Genomic DNA, 19,417 nt, shown 5'->3' on the forward strand with positions numbered 1-19,417 from the left:
GTCCACTCAATATCTTGAGAACCCTTTGCTTGACAGACATCAGACTTGATACACTGGTACATCATCAGAAGAAGATGACCTCTATTGATTTTGAGGTCACATGGTCAATCCACTCTTGACATAGGAAGATATCGTCTGCTCAATATTTTGAATTGATGATACTACTCTCAATTAAATGATGTGTGTGTGTGTAACCCTTTTCAATTTTGCACCATGGGGGGCATATGTGTTTTACAAACATCTCTTGTTGTACGTTGATTTTTGATTGTCATTTCGATTTGTAATAGTACTTCGTTTATTTTGATATAAACTTTATTATTTAGAATTAGCAAAGAAAACAATTTGTAATTTGTTTCACATAATATATAGCATTTTTCTATTACAGTTTGTGATTATTAGAGTTAAATACTGTTGATTTTGTTTTGAATTATGTTTTGTCGTTTCTGTCGCCCATACAAACCCGCCTCGTTATCAAGCAGAACATTTCTTCATTCCATATCAGATAACAAAGGGATAGAACATAGTCAGGCACCCTATATACAAGGTTGAACAGTAGTGGATTTTGACAACCGCTTAAGATAAAGCATAATGTGTTATCTTTATCTCTATCATTACGATATTCTAAATATATCTATAGATATTTTATTGATACAAGACACATGACAAAAATATGTTCATTTTAGAAATAATGAACTGCACGGCGCTTTATGCCAGCACACTTCATGAAGCGCGTTAGCATATAGATGGTAACGATATCAGAGGTCAGTTATATATAAAGATGGTAACGATATCAGAGGTCAATTATACATTGGAAATGTTAATAAGCAGATGGAAGATCCAAATAATTAAAAGAATGTTCATACTTTTCCCACTCTGGGCCCAAACTGAGATTACAAACAGAATCTGTACAGTCTAAGGAGGATATTCAAAGTGCAGAGTTGAAGAGAATGACGATTACAAATGACGACACTAATGTTAGGCGTGTCTGGGCCTCCGAGAAAATGGACCTCTTGCGTCGAGAAAATTATTAACACTCTCATTCACCATCGTCCAATAAAGAAGTCCGTTTCAAAACTACGACTTTAACATTGCTTTTTCCTACAATGAGGTTTTTTTAATTTTTCATTTTTACTGGTGGTTTTTTTTTTTTTTTTTTTTTTTTTTTTTACTATCTGACTTTACGTAATTACTGTTGGTGATTCCTGGTGATACCCGTAGAATTTCATAAACTCGCGGGTATGGATGCGGGTATGGATGCCAAATTTGAGTGTCTTTGAATTATTAGTAATCTGCCTTTATTAGAAAAATAATGATCGAATTGGATTTCATTTCTTTACACATATCCAAGAAAGTGAAGGAGGATCATTAATTAAAGATTTTAGATATATTGGAACTTATGATGTCGCTTTGGGGTAATGCAGTGTGACACAAATCACTTCATTATTATGCATCGCATCGACCATAAAAGTAACCACTGATATTGCACATTTGTGCCATCAAAGTATTTTTTGAAAAATGTGAAAACAGAACTGGTTATATAGATCTAACCGTCAAAATGTACGGCCGGGATCTGCTAATACACTATAGTCTAAAATCAGGAGATTGAATTAATGTAGGTCAATGCATTCAGTCTGTTTAGTAAGCTAACTTTTGAAGAAAAAAAATTATATGAAAAAGAGGTGGAGGAACAGGTATCCTTAAATGCAATATCTTAGCACAGCCATTTTCTGACTTTATCAGTATCCGGAATAACTCTGATAAAAGTATCACGTGCACGTACATGACCCTGATACAGGATGTTATCAGGTCGATCGGTTCATTGATAAATGCACTGACTATTAAGGTTATTTAAAGAATAAAAATTAACTGCGGGCTGGGGATCAATTCGGAAATCAGTTCTCTTCCTCTAGATTTAAATTTATTTTTCCCCAGTATTTCCGCTGAAAGGATGGCGGGAAATTAGGAAACCTTACAAAAAAAGATAAAACAATAAGGTTTGAAACCGATGCATATAGATCTAGATAAATGACATTTTCATATTTCAAAAAAATTGTAATTTTTTTTTAAAAAGTGTCCATCCTAATGTTGATAATACTAACACTTGTAGCGGTCAGACCCTGTCACGAAATATTTGCATAGAGCACCTGACTGTTGCATTGCAATTTCTCCTTTCGATTAGTCATGGCATTTGAAGTATCTGATTATAGCGAAATGTAGCTGAGGGCTTTTTGACCAAAAACATGTTTTTGTATCGAATATATCTTAATAAATAGGAAAAGTGAAAACAAAATTTTACAAAATATGGCAAGAAAATACTTATATCTAAAGTAGACTAGAATCTTGTTACCATGGCAAGTATTCTCTACAAGCTTTAAAGCGGTTAACGTAAATGTGTGGCTAGAAACTGCATAGCTATTTGTACACAGTAGGCTACTTACTAATTTACATATTATGTAAGTTTTGCTCTGAAAGCATATTTTTACTTTCCAGTACCACACAGATAAAAATAAAAACTCTTTTAACATTGTTTTTGTAAAGTTTGACCAATCATAGCTTAATATATTACAGTGAACCCCAAATTTGTCTCGCCTTAATTTCCACTGCAATTACTGGATTACCTGTTTTACTAAATTTACCTACATAGTAGCTAGGTACTACTGGAGAATTACTGGATTACCTGTTTTACTAAATTTACCTACGTAGTACCTGGGTACTACTGGACAATTTGGCCACCAGCTATCAAACATGTTGGACCTCCACATTTCTTCACCTTAAACGTTTTCACAGCCTGCCAGTAATGGTAATGTAATGCATTACATGTGGAGAAATTAAGAATATACTGTAGTGCACATTACATTTACGTTACTTCAAATATTTGATGATATTTTGGAGGTTTAGATTAATCCATCAGACCTTATGAACAAAAAGATCTATTAATAACTTAATGGATATTGTCTTTAAATTCGAGTTATACATAGGAGATATACAGACCTGAGACAGATGTTCTTTGAAAGATGAAACATTGAAGACAGTTATCAAATGCAATGAATAACTTTGATGTGTTTCCTAACTTTAATAAATATCATATTATAAAGAAATAATTTTTCTGCCATTTCTTTGATATCAGTATATTGTGTAATGTAATGTACTCTCAAGTAATGTTATGTAATGCATTACATTTCAAAATAGGGATAATGGTAATGTCAAATTTTCTAAGTAATTGTACTGTAATGCATCATATTGCTATGTAATTTAAACTCCAGACCTGCTGGCAGGCATTTTCACAGAAGATAAACAAATTGTTCAAGCCATAATTTTTTAGTGGAAAAAAAATCAAAAGAATCATCCTTTTTCCATCACCAATAAACTGAGGACATCCAGTTTTCAAAGTGTAACAACTGTACTCTTATATTTAACATATCTACACACCTTTAGCCTCATTTTTTTGTTGTGTGATACTGACAAGTTTCTGTTAAGACCCCATTGGCGTCTTGTTAAATTTCAGCTCAGTTACGAGATGTCCGGTTAGTAAGCAGTACGGGGGTTGTGGGAGGTATAAGAGGAAGGCTTGAGATACTTCACAATAACACTTGGGGGACAATCTGTGATGACCACTTTGACAGAAATGCTGCTGTTGTGGCATGTAAAATGTTGGGCTTGTATAGCAGGTAAGAAAATGGATAGTACAATGAAAGTTCACAGTAATTTGGACATTTAAATACTGTACTGTTTAGTGTATTTGTGATAAACTCTTATTTAAGAAATAAATTTCATTTTCGAAAATGCATAACTACATCACTTTATGCCAGCATACTTTGTGAATTCATGAATTTTCGAAAATAAAATTTTATTTCTTATATTTACATTCTACTTTCCTTTCTGTTGGAATTCTCAGCTACACATTATTTCAATGACACCTGAAAGAAAATTTAAATCAATAAAAAATCAACCTCAAATGACACTAATGACTATTACACCATCATTACAATTGGTAAAGATATCAAAGGCAAAAACATTGGAAATGTAGTTTGATTAAGTACCTGTGTGATAAATATATAGTCCATATTTCTAGAAAGGACGTACCCAAGTAATTTCTGTAATTGCTGTCTGATTTATTTCTTTAAGTACTATACTAAGTGACATTGTAATTGCTGTTCTGATTTCTTGTTTAAGTCCAGTAAGTACTATACTAAATGACCTTGTAAGTACAGTACTATACTAAGTGACCTTATGAATTCAGGAATAACTTCGTGGTGTCCCGTTCTTCGGCTTATTTTGGACAAGGACCCGGGCCGATTTGGTTGGATGATGTGACATGCACTGGTAATGAGAATTCTCTGCTGAACTGCCGGATCAAACCATGGGGTGTACAAAACTGCATGCACAATGAGGATGTAGGGGTAGACTGTAATGCAGGTATTTTGTTGGCTCTTTACAACATGTTTTAGAAATAAATTTCATTTTTGAAATACACATATGGGTATGAACTGTGACACTTTATGCCTTCGTAATTAGGGCTTCGTGAAATTTTAAGTATGCTGGTGCGAAGCGTTGCAGTTCATACCCTCACATTTTATCAAAACTGAAATTTATTTCTTATACTTACATTCTATTTTCATTTCTATGGGAGAATTCCCAACCGTTAATTTAGTTGTACAATATTTATCAAGATTCATACGCAAATCATTCACATTCATTATGAAATGGCAATAATTTCATATTGATGAAGGTGTTGAAGGCAAAAACAAAGTCAATGTATGATGTGACTTTGTGCACAGGATTTTGACACAATCTGAGCTGAGCAAAACCCTATGACACTGTATGATATGCTTTTGATTTACACAGTATAATTTACGTAGTATATTTTGTATCTTTTTCAATAATTGCTGTATAACAGGTCAGGTTGCCAATATTCCGTTACGACTAGTGAATGGTTCAGATGCGTACAGTGGTCGAATTGAAATCCAGGTAAACAATACATGGGGAACGATATGCGACGATGAATGGAACGAGAAAGCTGCTCGAGTCGTTTGTAACATCAAAGGGCAAACAAGGTAAAACGTTCATGGTAGGAATCACAAATTTTGTTAATTTACATCATAATTTTGGAAAAAAAATTGTGATCATATTACATGTACAATTTGTGGATTTTAAGACTGTCTTTGTGAGCAAATATTTGAAATGTTTGAGGTTTTCTTCAATAGAACATTCTTACCACTGCCCTTAAACAGAAATGGATGATTGAGAGTTCCTGTTTATATAGTACATGTAGCATCAATTATCTAGTACAAAATTCAATACAACCATCAAATATTCTATTTCAGTGCTACAGCAGTGCCAGTTGGAAATGCCATGTTTGGTTCTGGTACTGGTCCGATTTTGTTAGATGATGTAAAGTGTCTGGGGAATGAAACAGGGCTTGGAGCTTGTGATCATAAACCCTTTGGAACCAATAACTGTGACCACTCTGAGGATGCCGGTGTCTTGTGTCTCTCCGGTCGTAAGTAATGTGCTGAGAAGGAGACAATTGTATTTATAGTATCACATGGAATACGTTAGATTCATATTTCAATTTAAACGGAAAATTGTACAGATTTAAAGATTTGTGTGGGGAGATTAAAATCTGTTTAGGGAAGAATATAGCTAAAAAAAAACATTATTTCAGCATCAAATGTACAAGTGCGACTGAGGGGAGGATTGAACCAGTATCAAGGGCGCGTAGAGATTCAAGTGTTTGGACGCTGGGGGACAGTCTGTGATGATGGGTTTGACAGAAGAGAAGCTAATGTGGTTTGTCATCAGCTTGGATACCAAAGGTTGGTTTTAAGGAATACATGTCTAGTTCGGGTATATGAGTAATTATGTCTCCCCTCTTCCCGGGGGAGAAATATTGTTTTTGTACTTTTTGTCTGTCTGTCCGTCATAAAATTTTGTGAACGCTTCTTCTTTATGTCTTATCTGATAGATTTGAAACTTTGTACAATAGTTCATTGCCATTTGAAGATGTGCATATTGGTGGGACAGGAGGATCCAATTATTTTCCTTAAAGTTATGGAGGATCTAAGAAGGGTGGAGGATGTTAAAATAGCTTATGAACACTTCTCGTATATGGCTCATCCGATAAACTTAAAGCTTTGTACAATGCTTCATTGCCATTTGTAGATGTGCATATTGTTAGGACAGGAGGATCCAATTATTTTTCTGAAAGTTATAATGGATCTAAGAGGGGTGGGGATGTAAAATAGCTTGTGAACACTTCTCGATATGGCTTATTGGATAGCTTCGAAATTTTGTTGAACATACAGTATAACAGTGATGAATTTTATATCATGTACAACAACATTGGTCACATCAATGTTAAATCTTTTCTCCATCTTTTTCCTCAATGCACAAAGTGCAGTTCATAATTATCCATGTATCTGCTCACACTTTCTCCTCCATACCATGCAGTACATTAAAGGACACATCTCATGTTTTCAAAGTATACAATATTGCATGCATTTTGTCTTCTTTATGCTTATAGTAATTAATTCTAATAGTTCGTTCGCCGAAATTTTGCGATAATTAACCACAATACAGACTTAAATCTAAGCCCCGATTTCAAAAAGTCAAGTTAATTAGGTAGGTAGTCACGTGGTACAGTGACGTCACATACACCCTTCGGATTGTGAAAGTACTGTGAGATATTATTAAAAACTCAACTTTTAGGGGCCTAATTTATTTACCATGGGCAACATTTAAATCGAGGTTGACAAATTGTCCGAGTTTTATATGTGTTCGCCACCAGTGCACACATATAACGATGTAAATACCCAAATATAGCGAGTAAAGCGTGTATGAAATCGGCAATATTGTGAGTAAATAATGTTTATATGGGTCGCTGTCTACAAACTGTTTGGGGATGTTATTCCTTTATACATCTGTAATTGGCGCTGTTTTTCTAAAATAAACAGTGCAATCATTATTTATTTTTGGATTAGACAAATTATGATACGTTAAATTGTTGACAACTAGGCCCTATGCCAAGCTATTGTCACGAGTGCATTTCGGAAAGAAAGAAAAAGACAACACACACACAAATCAATAAAAATATTCAAATTTAAAGTTGTAATCACATTATTTTATTTTGATAAAGCAATCTTATTACTATTTTTGAATTGTGATCTGCACGTCTTTAGGAAGTACAAAGTGGGAGCACGGCATTATAGCCTACTGACGCACTCAAGATGCTACGAGTTCAATAAGGAAATAATTTTATAATTCAATTTAAAGTTAGAAAATACAATATTCTATTATTTGTATAATTAAAAGTTCAATTATTTTGTATCTTTATTTTTTTGTTGTTGTTGTAAATCTACCAGTTGGTAGAAGTTACATTGTATCGTCGATATATGTTGTTACAAGGTGAAGGTCAGTTGATCCGAGTGTGTATTGAATTTGAAGAGCAAAACAGAATGTATGCTATAGGCCTACCAGTGCTTATAGCTTCGATATATCCATTTTCTCGCAGTTTATCAGGTCTCTGTCCAAACGGTGTTTGAAAAGGTGACTGGGTGTGTTTTTTAAGGTAAAGTTCTTGCTCCAACAAAAAAATTATCCATGTCTTTTTTCTTGTACCTTCCTTTGAAAAATACTCAGTCTAACTCCTTTCTACCGACAACTAGTACACCCGAGCACGGCACAAAACATCTTAATGCATTATTATTCACAAGCCGTTAACGTGATAATTGGTTTTTTGTCGATTAAATCTAATTTGTTTATGAAATGGCTAATAGATGTTTTCAAACCTGAGGGCGCATATGACATCACACATAATGGCGCGTAAACTAGCGAAAGAAAATATGCATATCGCAAGATTTGAATTTCATCACTTTCAAACTCGAAAACTACGCAAAATATTTCATTTAAAACACATTTAAAGTAGTTTTAGGCATAAAAAGAGTTAATTTTGCTGAAAAAATGGAAAAGTTTAGAAACATGCGTTGTGTCCTTTAAGGGGAAGAGGGTGTAATTTGGAGCAGTTTCAATTTACAGAGCTGGGGAGACATTTGTTTCTTTTATTAACAAGGAAAAAGTGTAATTTAGTCAATTATGCAGAATTTACATATATCATTATATACTTATGTTTTTAGATTGCGTGTAAGTTTGTTTTATCAACTGTTTATTGGTTGTTGTTTTTTTTTTTTGGTTGTCTGTAAGTTTTAACACATTAACCATTATTTTCAAATATTTAGCCTCTGAATGTACCACTGAGCAAGTTCAGTTTTTCTTTTTTTAATATAGTAAGGGTTAAAGTTTATAATCTTATCAAATGGAATATTTGGTCATGTTTTCAGCAAAGAAAACTGTCAAGTTTACTAGTATATAAAGCCAGGTACAAAAAAGTAAATTTGGAGCTTGTTTCATTTTTTAAAAATGATTTTGATAATCAGGGGAGGAACCGTGTTAAGGGGATCGTCCTATGGAGGCGGAATAGGGCCGATATGGATGGATGATCTGGAGTGTTCTGGAAACGAGACTGCCCTTCAGTCCTGTACCCGCAAACCCTGGGGGGTCAACAACTGTGGACATGATGAGGATGTTGCTGTGTCATGTATCCCAGGTATAAGCAGGTGTAATTCAAGGCGTAGGTGGGGGTAAATAATGAAGATATTGAATTAGATGTGATATGTTGATTTAGTGTGCAATCTTTTTTTCATGTCAATTTTGCCCTGAACAAAATTTAGTGTTACAATGAGAAGTTTGTATTTTATCATATCAAACAGAGATTACATGTATTATACATGTATGCATTAAAAATATTTAATCAATACAAATCATTTTTGAAGATAAAGACAGCTTGGAAAAGTTTTCAGCAAAACGTTTTGTAAGAATCAATGTACTAAGGTTCTGAATCCACTGCAGACAATGTTCCTCCCATACAAATCCGTCTCGCTGGAGGTCCCACAAACAGAGAGGGACGTGTAGAGATACAGTACAACGGACAGTGGGGGACGGTGTGTGATGACATGTGGTCTAACGCTGACGCCGCAGTGGCCTGCAGGATGTTAAACCTCCCATTGTAGGTAGATTCTGATATTTCACAAAGAACTGGATAGTTAAAGTCACAGTATATGTTAATCCAGATATAAATACTTCTCTGTAATGAAAGATAGTTAGTCACAATATATGTTAATCCAGATATAAATACTTCTCTGTAATGAAGGACGGTTAAAGTCACAGTATATGTTAATCCAGATATAAACACTTCTCTGTAATGAAGGACGGTTACAGTCACAGTATGTGTTAATCCAGATATAAATACTTCTCTGTAATGAAAGATAGTTAAAGTCACAGTATGTGTTAATCCAGATATAAATACTTCTCTGTAATGAAGGACGGTTAAAGTCACAGAATGTGTTAATCCAGATATAAACACTTCTCTGTAATGAAGGACGGTTAAAGTCACAGTATGTGTTAATCCAGATATGAATACTTCTCTGTAATGAAGGACGGTTAAAGTCACAGTATGTGTTAATCCAGATATAAATACTTCTCTGTAATGAAGGATAGTTAGTCACAGTATGTGTTAATCCAGATATAAATACTTCTCTGTAATGAAGGATAGTTAGTCACAGTATGTGTTAATCCAGATATAAATACTTCTCTGTAATGAAGGATAGTTAAAGTCACAGTATGTGTTAATCCAGATATAAATACTTCTCTGTAATGAAGGATAGTTAAAGTCACAGTATATGTTAATCCAGATATAAATACTTCTCTGTAATGAAGGATAGTTATAGTCACAGTATGTGTTAATCCAAATATAAATACTTCTCTGTAATGAAGGACGGTTAAAGTCACAGTATGTGTTAATCCAGATATGAATACTTCTCTGTAATGAAGGACGGTTAAAGTCACAGTATGTGTTAATCCAGATATAAATACTTCTCTGTAATGAAGGACGGTTAAAGTCACAGTATGTGTTAATCCAGATATGAATACTTCTCTGTAATGAAGGATAGTTAGTCACAGAATGTGTTAATCCAGATATAAACACTTCTCTGTAATGAAGGACGATTAAAGTCACAGTATGTGTTAATCCAGATATAAATACTTCTCTGTAATGAAGGATAGTTAGTCACAGAATGTGTTAATCCAGATATAAATACTTCTCTGTAATGAAGGATAGTTAGTCACAGAATGTGTTAATCCAGATATAAATACTTCTCTGTAATGAAGGACGGTTAAAGTCACAGTATGTGTTAATCCAGATATAAACACTTCTCTGTAATGAAGGACGGTTAAAGTCAAAGTATGTGTTAATCCAAATATAAATACTTCTCTGTAATGAAGGATAGTTAGTCACAGAATGTGTTAATCCAGATATAAATACTTCTCTGTAATGAAGGACGGTTAAAGTCACAGAATGTGTTAATCCAGATATAAATACTTCTCTGTAATGAAGGACGGTTAAAGTCAAAGTATGTGTTAATCCAGATATAAATACTTTTCTGTAATGAAGGATAGTTAGTCACAGAATGTGTTAATCCAGATATAAATACTTCTCTGTAATGAAGGACGGTTAAAGTCACAGTATGTGTTAATCCAGATATAAATACTTCTCTGTAATGAAGGATAGTTAAAGTCACAGAATGTGTTAATCCAGATATAAACACTTCTCTGTAATGAAGATGTTAGACACAAAGTAAAAGGTAATATTTAATGGAAAATACTTTTCCTCTTCCTTTTCAAATTACACATAATTCAAAAGTATGCTGTAGCAGTTTCTATTGAATCGCAGAATCCCTGCCACAAACTTAATTTGACATACTTTTAAGAGACAGCAATCCGTGCTTCTTGTTCTGTGTTGAGAGTATGTGAGACGTACCATAGAACACTGATGAGAATGTGAAAAGGGACAGGACTTGTTAAACAATTTTGAAAACTTAGTAAATTTCTGCTACATGTTACTCTTTTCAAACAATTTTTTTTTTCATTTTAGAGTCAGTTGATAATACCTAATAGTAAGAAACTACAAAATCTTATTGTTCCTCAAACAAAATGTATATGAAGTGCTAGTAAGAGCCTGTTTTTGAGTGGTTGATATCTTAAATTCTGTTAAAATTATGTACAGTTGGTAGGAAACAAATAAATCCTGTATATTTGGTATAATTTTTGCGTGCTGGAAGGGGGTGGGTGGGAAAAAAATTCACCCAAAATAAAAGTACCAAAATTTCTATTCACACTAAATGATTCACTTCTTAGATGAAGCTGCACCAAAAATTAATGTATGGTTTATTGCTTATACATGACATTGTATAAATGTTAAAAAGTTGACTTTTGACAATAGCTGGGAGCACTGGGAAAATCTGTTAACTTTACCCCTCTCTCCCTGAAACGTATACATTGTAAATAAAAAAAGAGTTGGTATTGGTACATTATACATTTAATTTTATTTGTTTTTGGAAACAAACCTTTGTTAATGTATAAATCTGACTTCGACTACATATTACTAAAAGATCAGTGAAAATAATATTTTTACTTATTTTTTAGTCTATAAACATGCACAAACTTATACTGAGTTTGCCATTTTTTATACATGTAGCTCTGGTGCAGTGGGATTGGTGAAATCGCCGTACGGTAATGGTGTCGGCCAAATCCTCATGGACGACGTGAGATGTGTAGGAACAGAAACTACCCTGGCTAACTGTCCATTCGGGGGCTGGACACAGAACAACTGTGGACATAATGAAGACGCTGGGATCATCTGTCAGGACAGTAAGTTTTGCAGAGTGGTACACTGTCCAATATGATTCATAGAAATGTGTAAAATGTTCATACACAGACTAAATGAACAGGTGGTAATTTATGTATTTCCTTTCTTTACACTTTTTAAGCAACAACACAGATGCAGATTCGCTTAGTGGATGCTAGCGGACAATTTGGAGGCTACCAGGGTCGTCTGGAGGTCAACATAAACAACACTTGGGGTACTGTTTGCGACGATGCTTTTGGAAGCTCAGAAGCTACAGTAGTGTGTAAACAACTGGGTTTGAATGGGTATGCTTTCTAAATTGTTTGAACGGGTATCATTCTAAATTGTTTGAACAGGTATGCAATCTAAATTGTTTGAACGGGTATATGGATTCTAAATTCAGAAACTGTTGGCACCCTAAAATGACTTTCAATTTTTGGAAGTAAAGTTTAATTATATACTACATGTACAGTGTATTTTGATGAAGATGCATTTACAGCTTTCTGATATTATGATATTTATAGACTGCTGATCCTAAGATTTGACATCGTATATGTACATGACTTTTCCCAGATTTTGTAAGGTTTTGATGAAAAAGTTTATTGTTTGTATCTTTTCCTTTCTGCAAACAAAAATTGCACTGGAGAACGTGGTTTATAGTTGTGACTTTTCTACATGTGTGTCTCTCAAAGAAAAGTCGAGGGTAGAAAATATTCAGTCATGTTCACCATTCACGGTGCTTCATGTGTCTGAAATAAAAAAGTCATGCATGTGATGAGTTTTGTGAGGAAAATTTGATAGACTTAATTCTTTTCTAGCAAAAAATGTTTTCAATAAATTTTCATTTTATTGAATCTCATAAATGAAAAAAAAGAAGCTTTTTGGCCCATTTGAAATGTTTAATAGTTGTAAACATTTCTACATCCATTACCACACGTATTTCGTCTCTGTATTGTATATTTGTACCGATGGTTGTTTTACTCTTGCCTAGGGCAAATGCGACGGCCAAAGGAAGATCCTTCTTTGGACGAGGCACAGGGCCAATCTTTCTGGATGATGTGAATTGTGCTGGAACGGAAAAGGGTATCCAGTTCTGTGGACACAGGGGGTATGGGAACAATAACTGCGACCACACTGAGGATGTATCTGTCATATGCAAATGTGAGAATTATCATTTGTTTGTTTTTTTGTTGTTTTTTTTAAATCATTTATGCAACACTTTAAGTGATAATATTTTACATGCATACTATATGAGAAAGATGTCGATTTTAATTTGCATCACAGTTTACATATTAATATGTATTTGTCATATGCAAATGTGAGAATTATCGGGTGTATTTTTTGTTTGCACAACACTTCAAGTGATAATATTTACATGCATACTATATGAGAAAGATGTCCATTTGAATCACAATTTAGATGTTTTTTGAACTGTATGCCTTTTTATTATTTCTGTAGCTGCCATTATTCAACCAACGAGAGTGCGGCTGGTGGGAGGAACAACGAGGAGTGAGGGTCGATTAGAGGTCTACCACCAGGGGACGTGGGGAACAGTCTGTGATGATTACTTTGACACTGTGGCTGCTCAAGTGGCCTGTAAAATGCTGGGTCTACCTTGGTAAATACATGTTTACAATTATACAGTAAAGCACAGCAGTAACAACAGTTATAACAGCAAAAAACAGTTCATTATAACAAAACTTCACTATATCCAATGAAATTTTCTCTTATAGTAAAATAAATATTAATTGGGAATAAGTGTGAATTCGTTAAAAGTGTGTTTGTTATAAGCATGTTTTACTGTACCAAGTAAGAATCGGTGTTCATACTTTCAATAGATTACAATGAAACAGGAATTAGAATATTAAGTTAGGGATCTAGATAAATGGGCAGGGCAGTACAGAGCTCCCTCGATATATTGCCTGCCACCCCCACTTATTGCCTGAAAATCCCGAAGAACAGATTGCTCCCCATGTTAACACCCTTGTTATAATGCGAACCCTGCATAACGCAGATTTTCGCCCAAAAAATTGTCAAATTTTATAGGGTTTACCCTCGAAAATAATGCCAATTACCTAACACTCATCAGTAATCACTCCTGTACATTGATAGTGGTGCAGTGAAGTGTGACAGTCTGGATAATGTATGCAAATGGTCAGGTTGATTACACATAATTGCTCAGAATCTGGACTCCAGATTATCTAAATGTTTATGCAGAATGGAGCCCAAATAAATTTACAGAATTGAATTTCTTTTGACTGCTCAGTGAATTGGTTATATAGCCACCCCCGCCTTATCAGGGATTTTTTTTATCCCTTGAATCCAGGAGCCAGGGCCTTCAAGTTTGGGAAAAATAACGATATTTGATTGAAATTGAGAAATTTGTTTCATACAAATAGATAAAAAAAAAAAAAAAAGCAAGCAAAAAGTTAACCATTTGATATTTTATTATGAATATGGCTTAAACAAGCTTAAATTTCCGGTCTTTGACCTGTTTAAAGTTCAGTTGCACAACTTTATTAATGATTTGATGTTTATGATATTTAATCAAAATTTATTCAAAGTAATCAAGATTGCACTCTTATGTTAACCTTTACCACTATGAAAAAGAAAGGCAGGTATTTCTCTAAAATTTTTCCATAGACAATATTTTGGATGAATTCTTACAGTTAAACTGATGATAATGAATAGAATGCATCATCTGAACCAAGAGTGATGTTGTTTGTCAAATTAAAAGATTTGATATTTTGTTCAGATGACCAATGAATGGACTCTGAACTTCTTTGTTATATTATGCATGCAGTGTTCAAACAGTGTTTTGCAACAGTGGCACCAAGGTTGGATGGCCCCTCATGGCATATTCTCATCAAAGCATCCATCATTTGGGAATTTTTAGGCATCATTTTGGGAAAAACACCTCATGCTCTTTAGCATTGGGAATGGGGCCAGATTCCGGCCCTCTATGGACCCTAAAAATATCCCAGTTTATTGCCCAAATTGGTCTTGAACAAAACTTGGCAATATGTCGAGGGAGCACTGTATGTGGACTTGTAATTTCAATTTGAGTGCAATCTTGATTCCAAATCAAGGAACCTAGAATTTGTCAGTCAGCAAAACTTCCATCAGCCAATGCCACTTAGTTTTTCTCTTAATCTGCAGCCATGTGCTGCTTTATTATTTGTGTTCCGATATAAAAAACATTTTAATGAATTAAGTTTTCTTAAACCTTGAGGCAGAAAGGTTTATTTCTCCGATTTTCCTTTGTACAAGTTGATTATCGTAATTTTCTCTCTTATAATCGAGAGTTTAGCCAATCTGAGGTGAAATGTAAGACTCTCTTTTATTAATGATGTTTGACTGATCTGAGGTAAAATATTAAACTGATATCAAGTGTTCTCACTTCTAACAATGAGGTTTGACTGATCTGAGGAAGAGTTTAGGACAGTCTAAGAGAAGAACTTGGTACATGTGATTAAGTCCTGTATGTTGAATTGATAAGTTTTAACAGGCTAAGGATTTTGCTAATTCTATGCTGTGGGGATGGGGTACGTATGAAAGATTCCAATTTTTAGCTCACTGAGATTATTGTTCATCATGATAAGGAAAATGACAGTACTCTTTGCAAATATGTGTAACACATGTTTACTGTAGATTCCTTAATTTACACAAGTACTTAATATCGCAAGCTGCCTCATCAACGTCCAATCTTCAGCATCAATTTGCATGTGGTCTATTGATCAAGAGTTTTAACATCTATTTCAGCAATATAGAAATAAAAGCGAGTCATTTTATTTCGTGTGTGGTGCTCACGAAATTACGCGATACTAAATTCCTCGTGTATATTCAGGAATCCACAATAACATACCATACAATGGATCATTTCTATAGCGTCTTAAATTTTTAAAAAAATACTCTAATGCACTTTACATAAAATAAATGTATTTCACAAGGAGTAAGAAAGTCATATTTAAATCGCCATTATATTCATTATCACTGGCCGCATAAGCTCTCAAGAGTACCTATGACTGGCAATATGATAATAAAAATAGAATGATTTAAAGATTGTGCAAAACTAAACTAAAAGGATACAAACTTGAATGAAGAACTAAAATTAAACTGAAATAGATTCAAATTCGAACACAAACTAATCTAAAAAGGATTGCAGTGACTATGTCCTCATGAAGTTCTAATGATCTATACATTGTTAAGATTAGGCATTAGGCCTATATGCTTTTTTGAACAATGAAGCAGTCCATTTTCCTCAAGTGCATCAACAGCGAGTTCCAAAATGTGGCCGATGATTTATCTAATTGGTGCTCTCTGTAAGTCTGGGAACATACACGAGGAACTACCCACTGCATGGCTGACTCGGAGCATAGACTTCTATGCAGTAGATATTCTTGAATCAATTCGGACAAACAAATCAGAGGTTTTCCGTGTAGCACCTTGAAAACAAATAATAGAAGTTTTTATTGTATAAAACAGTTAAAGGGAAGCCAATGCAAGTGAATCAATATGGGGGTCATATGTTCATGCTTTTTTCATTTTTATGACGAGACGAGCTAAAGTATTTTTTACCCGCTAGAGTTTCAGAAAATAGATCTAATTGATGTTCAATAGTAAATCATTTCCATGTCGAAATGGGAAGCTCAGATGTGTCCTTGATTTTGTGTTTTGGCGCAAAAGTAATAAGTTCAATTTTCTCATTATTTAGTTCAAGCTTATTCATGCTCATCCTCTCGTGAATTTCAAGCACACATAAATTTTCTGTAACTTTGCTAATTATAATCAATTTTTTAGGTCACCTGAGTAAACTCAGGTGACTTATTGCAATTGGTTGTCGTCCATCGTCGTGCGTTAACAATTGAACATTTTTAACTTCTTCACTCCAATTTTTTTCAAATTTGGTATGAAGTATCATTTGGACAAGGGGGATATGAATTGTAAATTTCAGGACTCCAGCACCCTAGGGGCAGTGCAAAAACTGCCCAAAATTGACCAATTTTCAAAAATCTTCTCAAGAACCACAAATGTGAAAGAAAAAAAACTAAATGCGTAGTGATGTAAAACAGGAAGACCTCTACGGAAATTGTAAATTTCATGATCCCCAGGGTAGGGGTTCTGACCCCAGGGCGGGGCCAAACTTGGTATATAATGTTTATGTGTATAACACTTGAATAACATCTTCTTTAGTGCTATTGATATTAAATTGAAAATAAATAGATATTTAGAAAGAACAGGTAGTCCTTTACCAAAATTTTTAATTTGATGACCCCAGGGGTAGGGGTTTGGTATCAGGGTGGGGCCAAAATGGTCAGTTATTAAGTGTGTGAACAATAGACATTTTTATTTTAACTTCTTCTTGATAACTATCAGTCCAATTCTTTTCAAATTTGGTATGAAACTTATTTGGAACAAGGGGGACATAAATTGTAAATTTTAGGATTCCTGCACTCCTGGGGGCTTAGGGGTGGGGCAAAAACTGCCCATAATAGACCAATTTTCAAAAATCTTCTTCTCTAGAACTGCACATGTGTAAGAAATACTAAATGCATAGTGATGTAGAGTAGGAAGGCCTCTACCAAAATTGTAAATTTCATGATCCTTGGGGTAGGGGTTCTGACCCCAAGGCGGGGCCAAACTTGTTATATAGTGTTAATGTTTAAAACACTTGAATAACATCTTCTCTAGTGCTATTTACACTAACTTGAAACTAAATGGATAGGACAGGTAGTCTTTTACCAAAATTGTAAATTTGATGATCCCCAGGGTAGGGCCAAACTTAGTATATAGTATTTATGTGTAAGTTTGCTGATACTGTATAAAATCTAATTGCATAGTTAGGAATACCAGAAAAGGATGTACAAGAAATGGTGAATTTCATAACCCAGGGTTATGACATTAGGATGAGTCCAAATTAGTCATATCTTTTGATGTTTTAATGTTATACATACACCTATTATTTAAAGCCTTTCATCGGTGTATGCACTTGTGAGTGCAGTGACGTTTTAACACATCTTGTTTTATACTGTTGCTGAACATTAGAATTTAGCTTAGATATTCAGAACAGGAAATTTTTTTCTAGATTTCATAGCCCATGGAAGTATAATGATACTTTTTCACTAGTACTCAGGTGACCGATAATGCCTGTGGGGCCTCTTGTTATTGAAAAGCTCCTAAACTAGAGATGAGGTTTGGAGTTACTGTAAATGTATTACATTTAGCTGTGTATTCTATTTAGCGCCTTTGGTGGAACACAGCTTCCGCTAAATCAAGTACATCGCTAAATGCCATCCGTAAATCTAGATGTTTAAAGTAATTCAGGAATGCGCTAAATCAAATCTACGCTAACTTGTTGAAAAAAAACGATTTCCACCAAATATCGTACACGTCAAATATAATGCGTTTACAGTAATTGATTATATAAGATAATTGTTTTATTTTAGTGGTGTAGTTCATCTCTTTTATTAGTTGGGATTTACCAGTAATGCCTTGTCCTGAGACCGAGTATCCCTCAAGCTCATGTGATACAAACTTCTGTCCATTTTTTTCCCTAGATTTCCTGCAAATCTTTAGTTTATGCATTACACCACATTTTTTATTTTATTATACTTTAGGCAAGGAGCTCAACCAAGATCCAAAGCATTTTTTGGACAAGGAACAGGTCAGATATTATTGGACAATGTTGTCTGTAGAGGAAATGAGACGAATATTGCTTTCTGTAGACATCGACCTTGGGGTAGGTCAAACTGTCGACACAGTGAAGATGTGGGAGTTGTTTGTGGATCCAGTGAGTTTGCCTCTCAGCTGTAAATTTACTGATATTTAATTTACGTAGTTGTACAAGGCTGACAAGCTCTTTTCTTTCTCAGTGACGCGGGTACCAGTCCGCCTTGTGAATGGTTCCTCCACTGCGAGCGGCCGATTAGAGATCTACTACAACAACACCTGGGGCACTGTATGCGATGATTCCTTTGACAATAATGCTGCAGCAGTAGTCTGTAATATGCTGGGTTTACAGAGGTGAGATGGATTCTCAAAATTTAGGGATATATAGCTCTGAACAGTATTAATGAGAATGGGCTGAATGTGTTCCATTTTTGAGATTTTAATCTCCCAGTAGAAATTTTCAAAGGACTCTAAATCATGTGTCTTCCAAGCGATCCATATTAGTAATAAAATCACATGTAAATTTTTGTCTTTGTTATATAACTGCACGTTAATGTAAGTACAGTGGAACCTCATTAATCTGAACACTTTGGTTCCAAGCAAAATCGTGTGGATAACTGAATCGCAAATTTTCTATTTTAAAGTTTACATAAGTAACCAATATGCTTACTTAATTGATGTGTAGTGAATTAAGATATGCTTAGGGCTGTTCCAGAAATGATCAAATGGGGGGGTCGGGCGGCAAACGATATTTTTTTGTGTGGGTGGTCGTATTTTTTCATATTTTATTTGGTCCGTGGTTGGACTGTTAAAAAAATATTTATTATGGGTAGTGGGTAGTTTCTGTTGTTTTATTTTGTGCCACGTGGGTGTTGAGTTTTCAGAATATTTTTATTGTCGCTCTTGTCGTGTTGGTTACAAAACGTCGGAGGGAAAATTGAAAACGTGCTTTCTAAATGCTGCTTTCGAAATCGGAAGTAACATAGAACTATTCGAGTTGTTGCTCTTTGC

The 19,417-nt window shown here is 34.4% G+C and overlaps 1 protein-coding gene across 1 annotated transcript in view; it reads left to right on the top strand.

The window, feature by feature from the left end:
- LOC125678524 (deleted in malignant brain tumors 1 protein-like) overlaps positions 1-19,417 on the top strand; it is an 83,910-nt gene that overhangs the window by 5,233 nt on the left and 59,260 nt on the right. The window contains exons 2-14 of the mRNA XM_056155246.1: positions 3,506-3,668; positions 4,241-4,416; positions 4,898-5,054; positions 5,325-5,500; positions 5,666-5,816; positions 8,433-8,602; positions 8,905-9,061; positions 11,588-11,760; positions 11,880-12,042; positions 12,729-12,898; positions 13,196-13,355; positions 18,355-18,527; positions 18,610-18,760. Coding sequence (XP_056011221.1) covers positions 3,506-3,668; positions 4,241-4,416; positions 4,898-5,054; positions 5,325-5,500; positions 5,666-5,816; positions 8,433-8,602; positions 8,905-9,061; positions 11,588-11,760; positions 11,880-12,042; positions 12,729-12,898; positions 13,196-13,355; positions 18,355-18,527; positions 18,610-18,760 — 2,140 coding nt within the window. The remainder of the gene's footprint in view (positions 1-3,505; positions 3,669-4,240; positions 4,417-4,897; positions 5,055-5,324; positions 5,501-5,665; positions 5,817-8,432; positions 8,603-8,904; positions 9,062-11,587; positions 11,761-11,879; positions 12,043-12,728; positions 12,899-13,195; positions 13,356-18,354; positions 18,528-18,609; positions 18,761-19,417) is intronic.

The sequence above is a fragment of the Ostrea edulis genome, chromosome 2 (genome assembly GCF_947568905.1).
Source record: "Ostrea edulis chromosome 2, xbOstEdul1.1, whole genome shotgun sequence".
Taxonomy (NCBI): domain Eukaryota; kingdom Metazoa; phylum Mollusca; class Bivalvia; order Ostreida; family Ostreidae; genus Ostrea; species Ostrea edulis.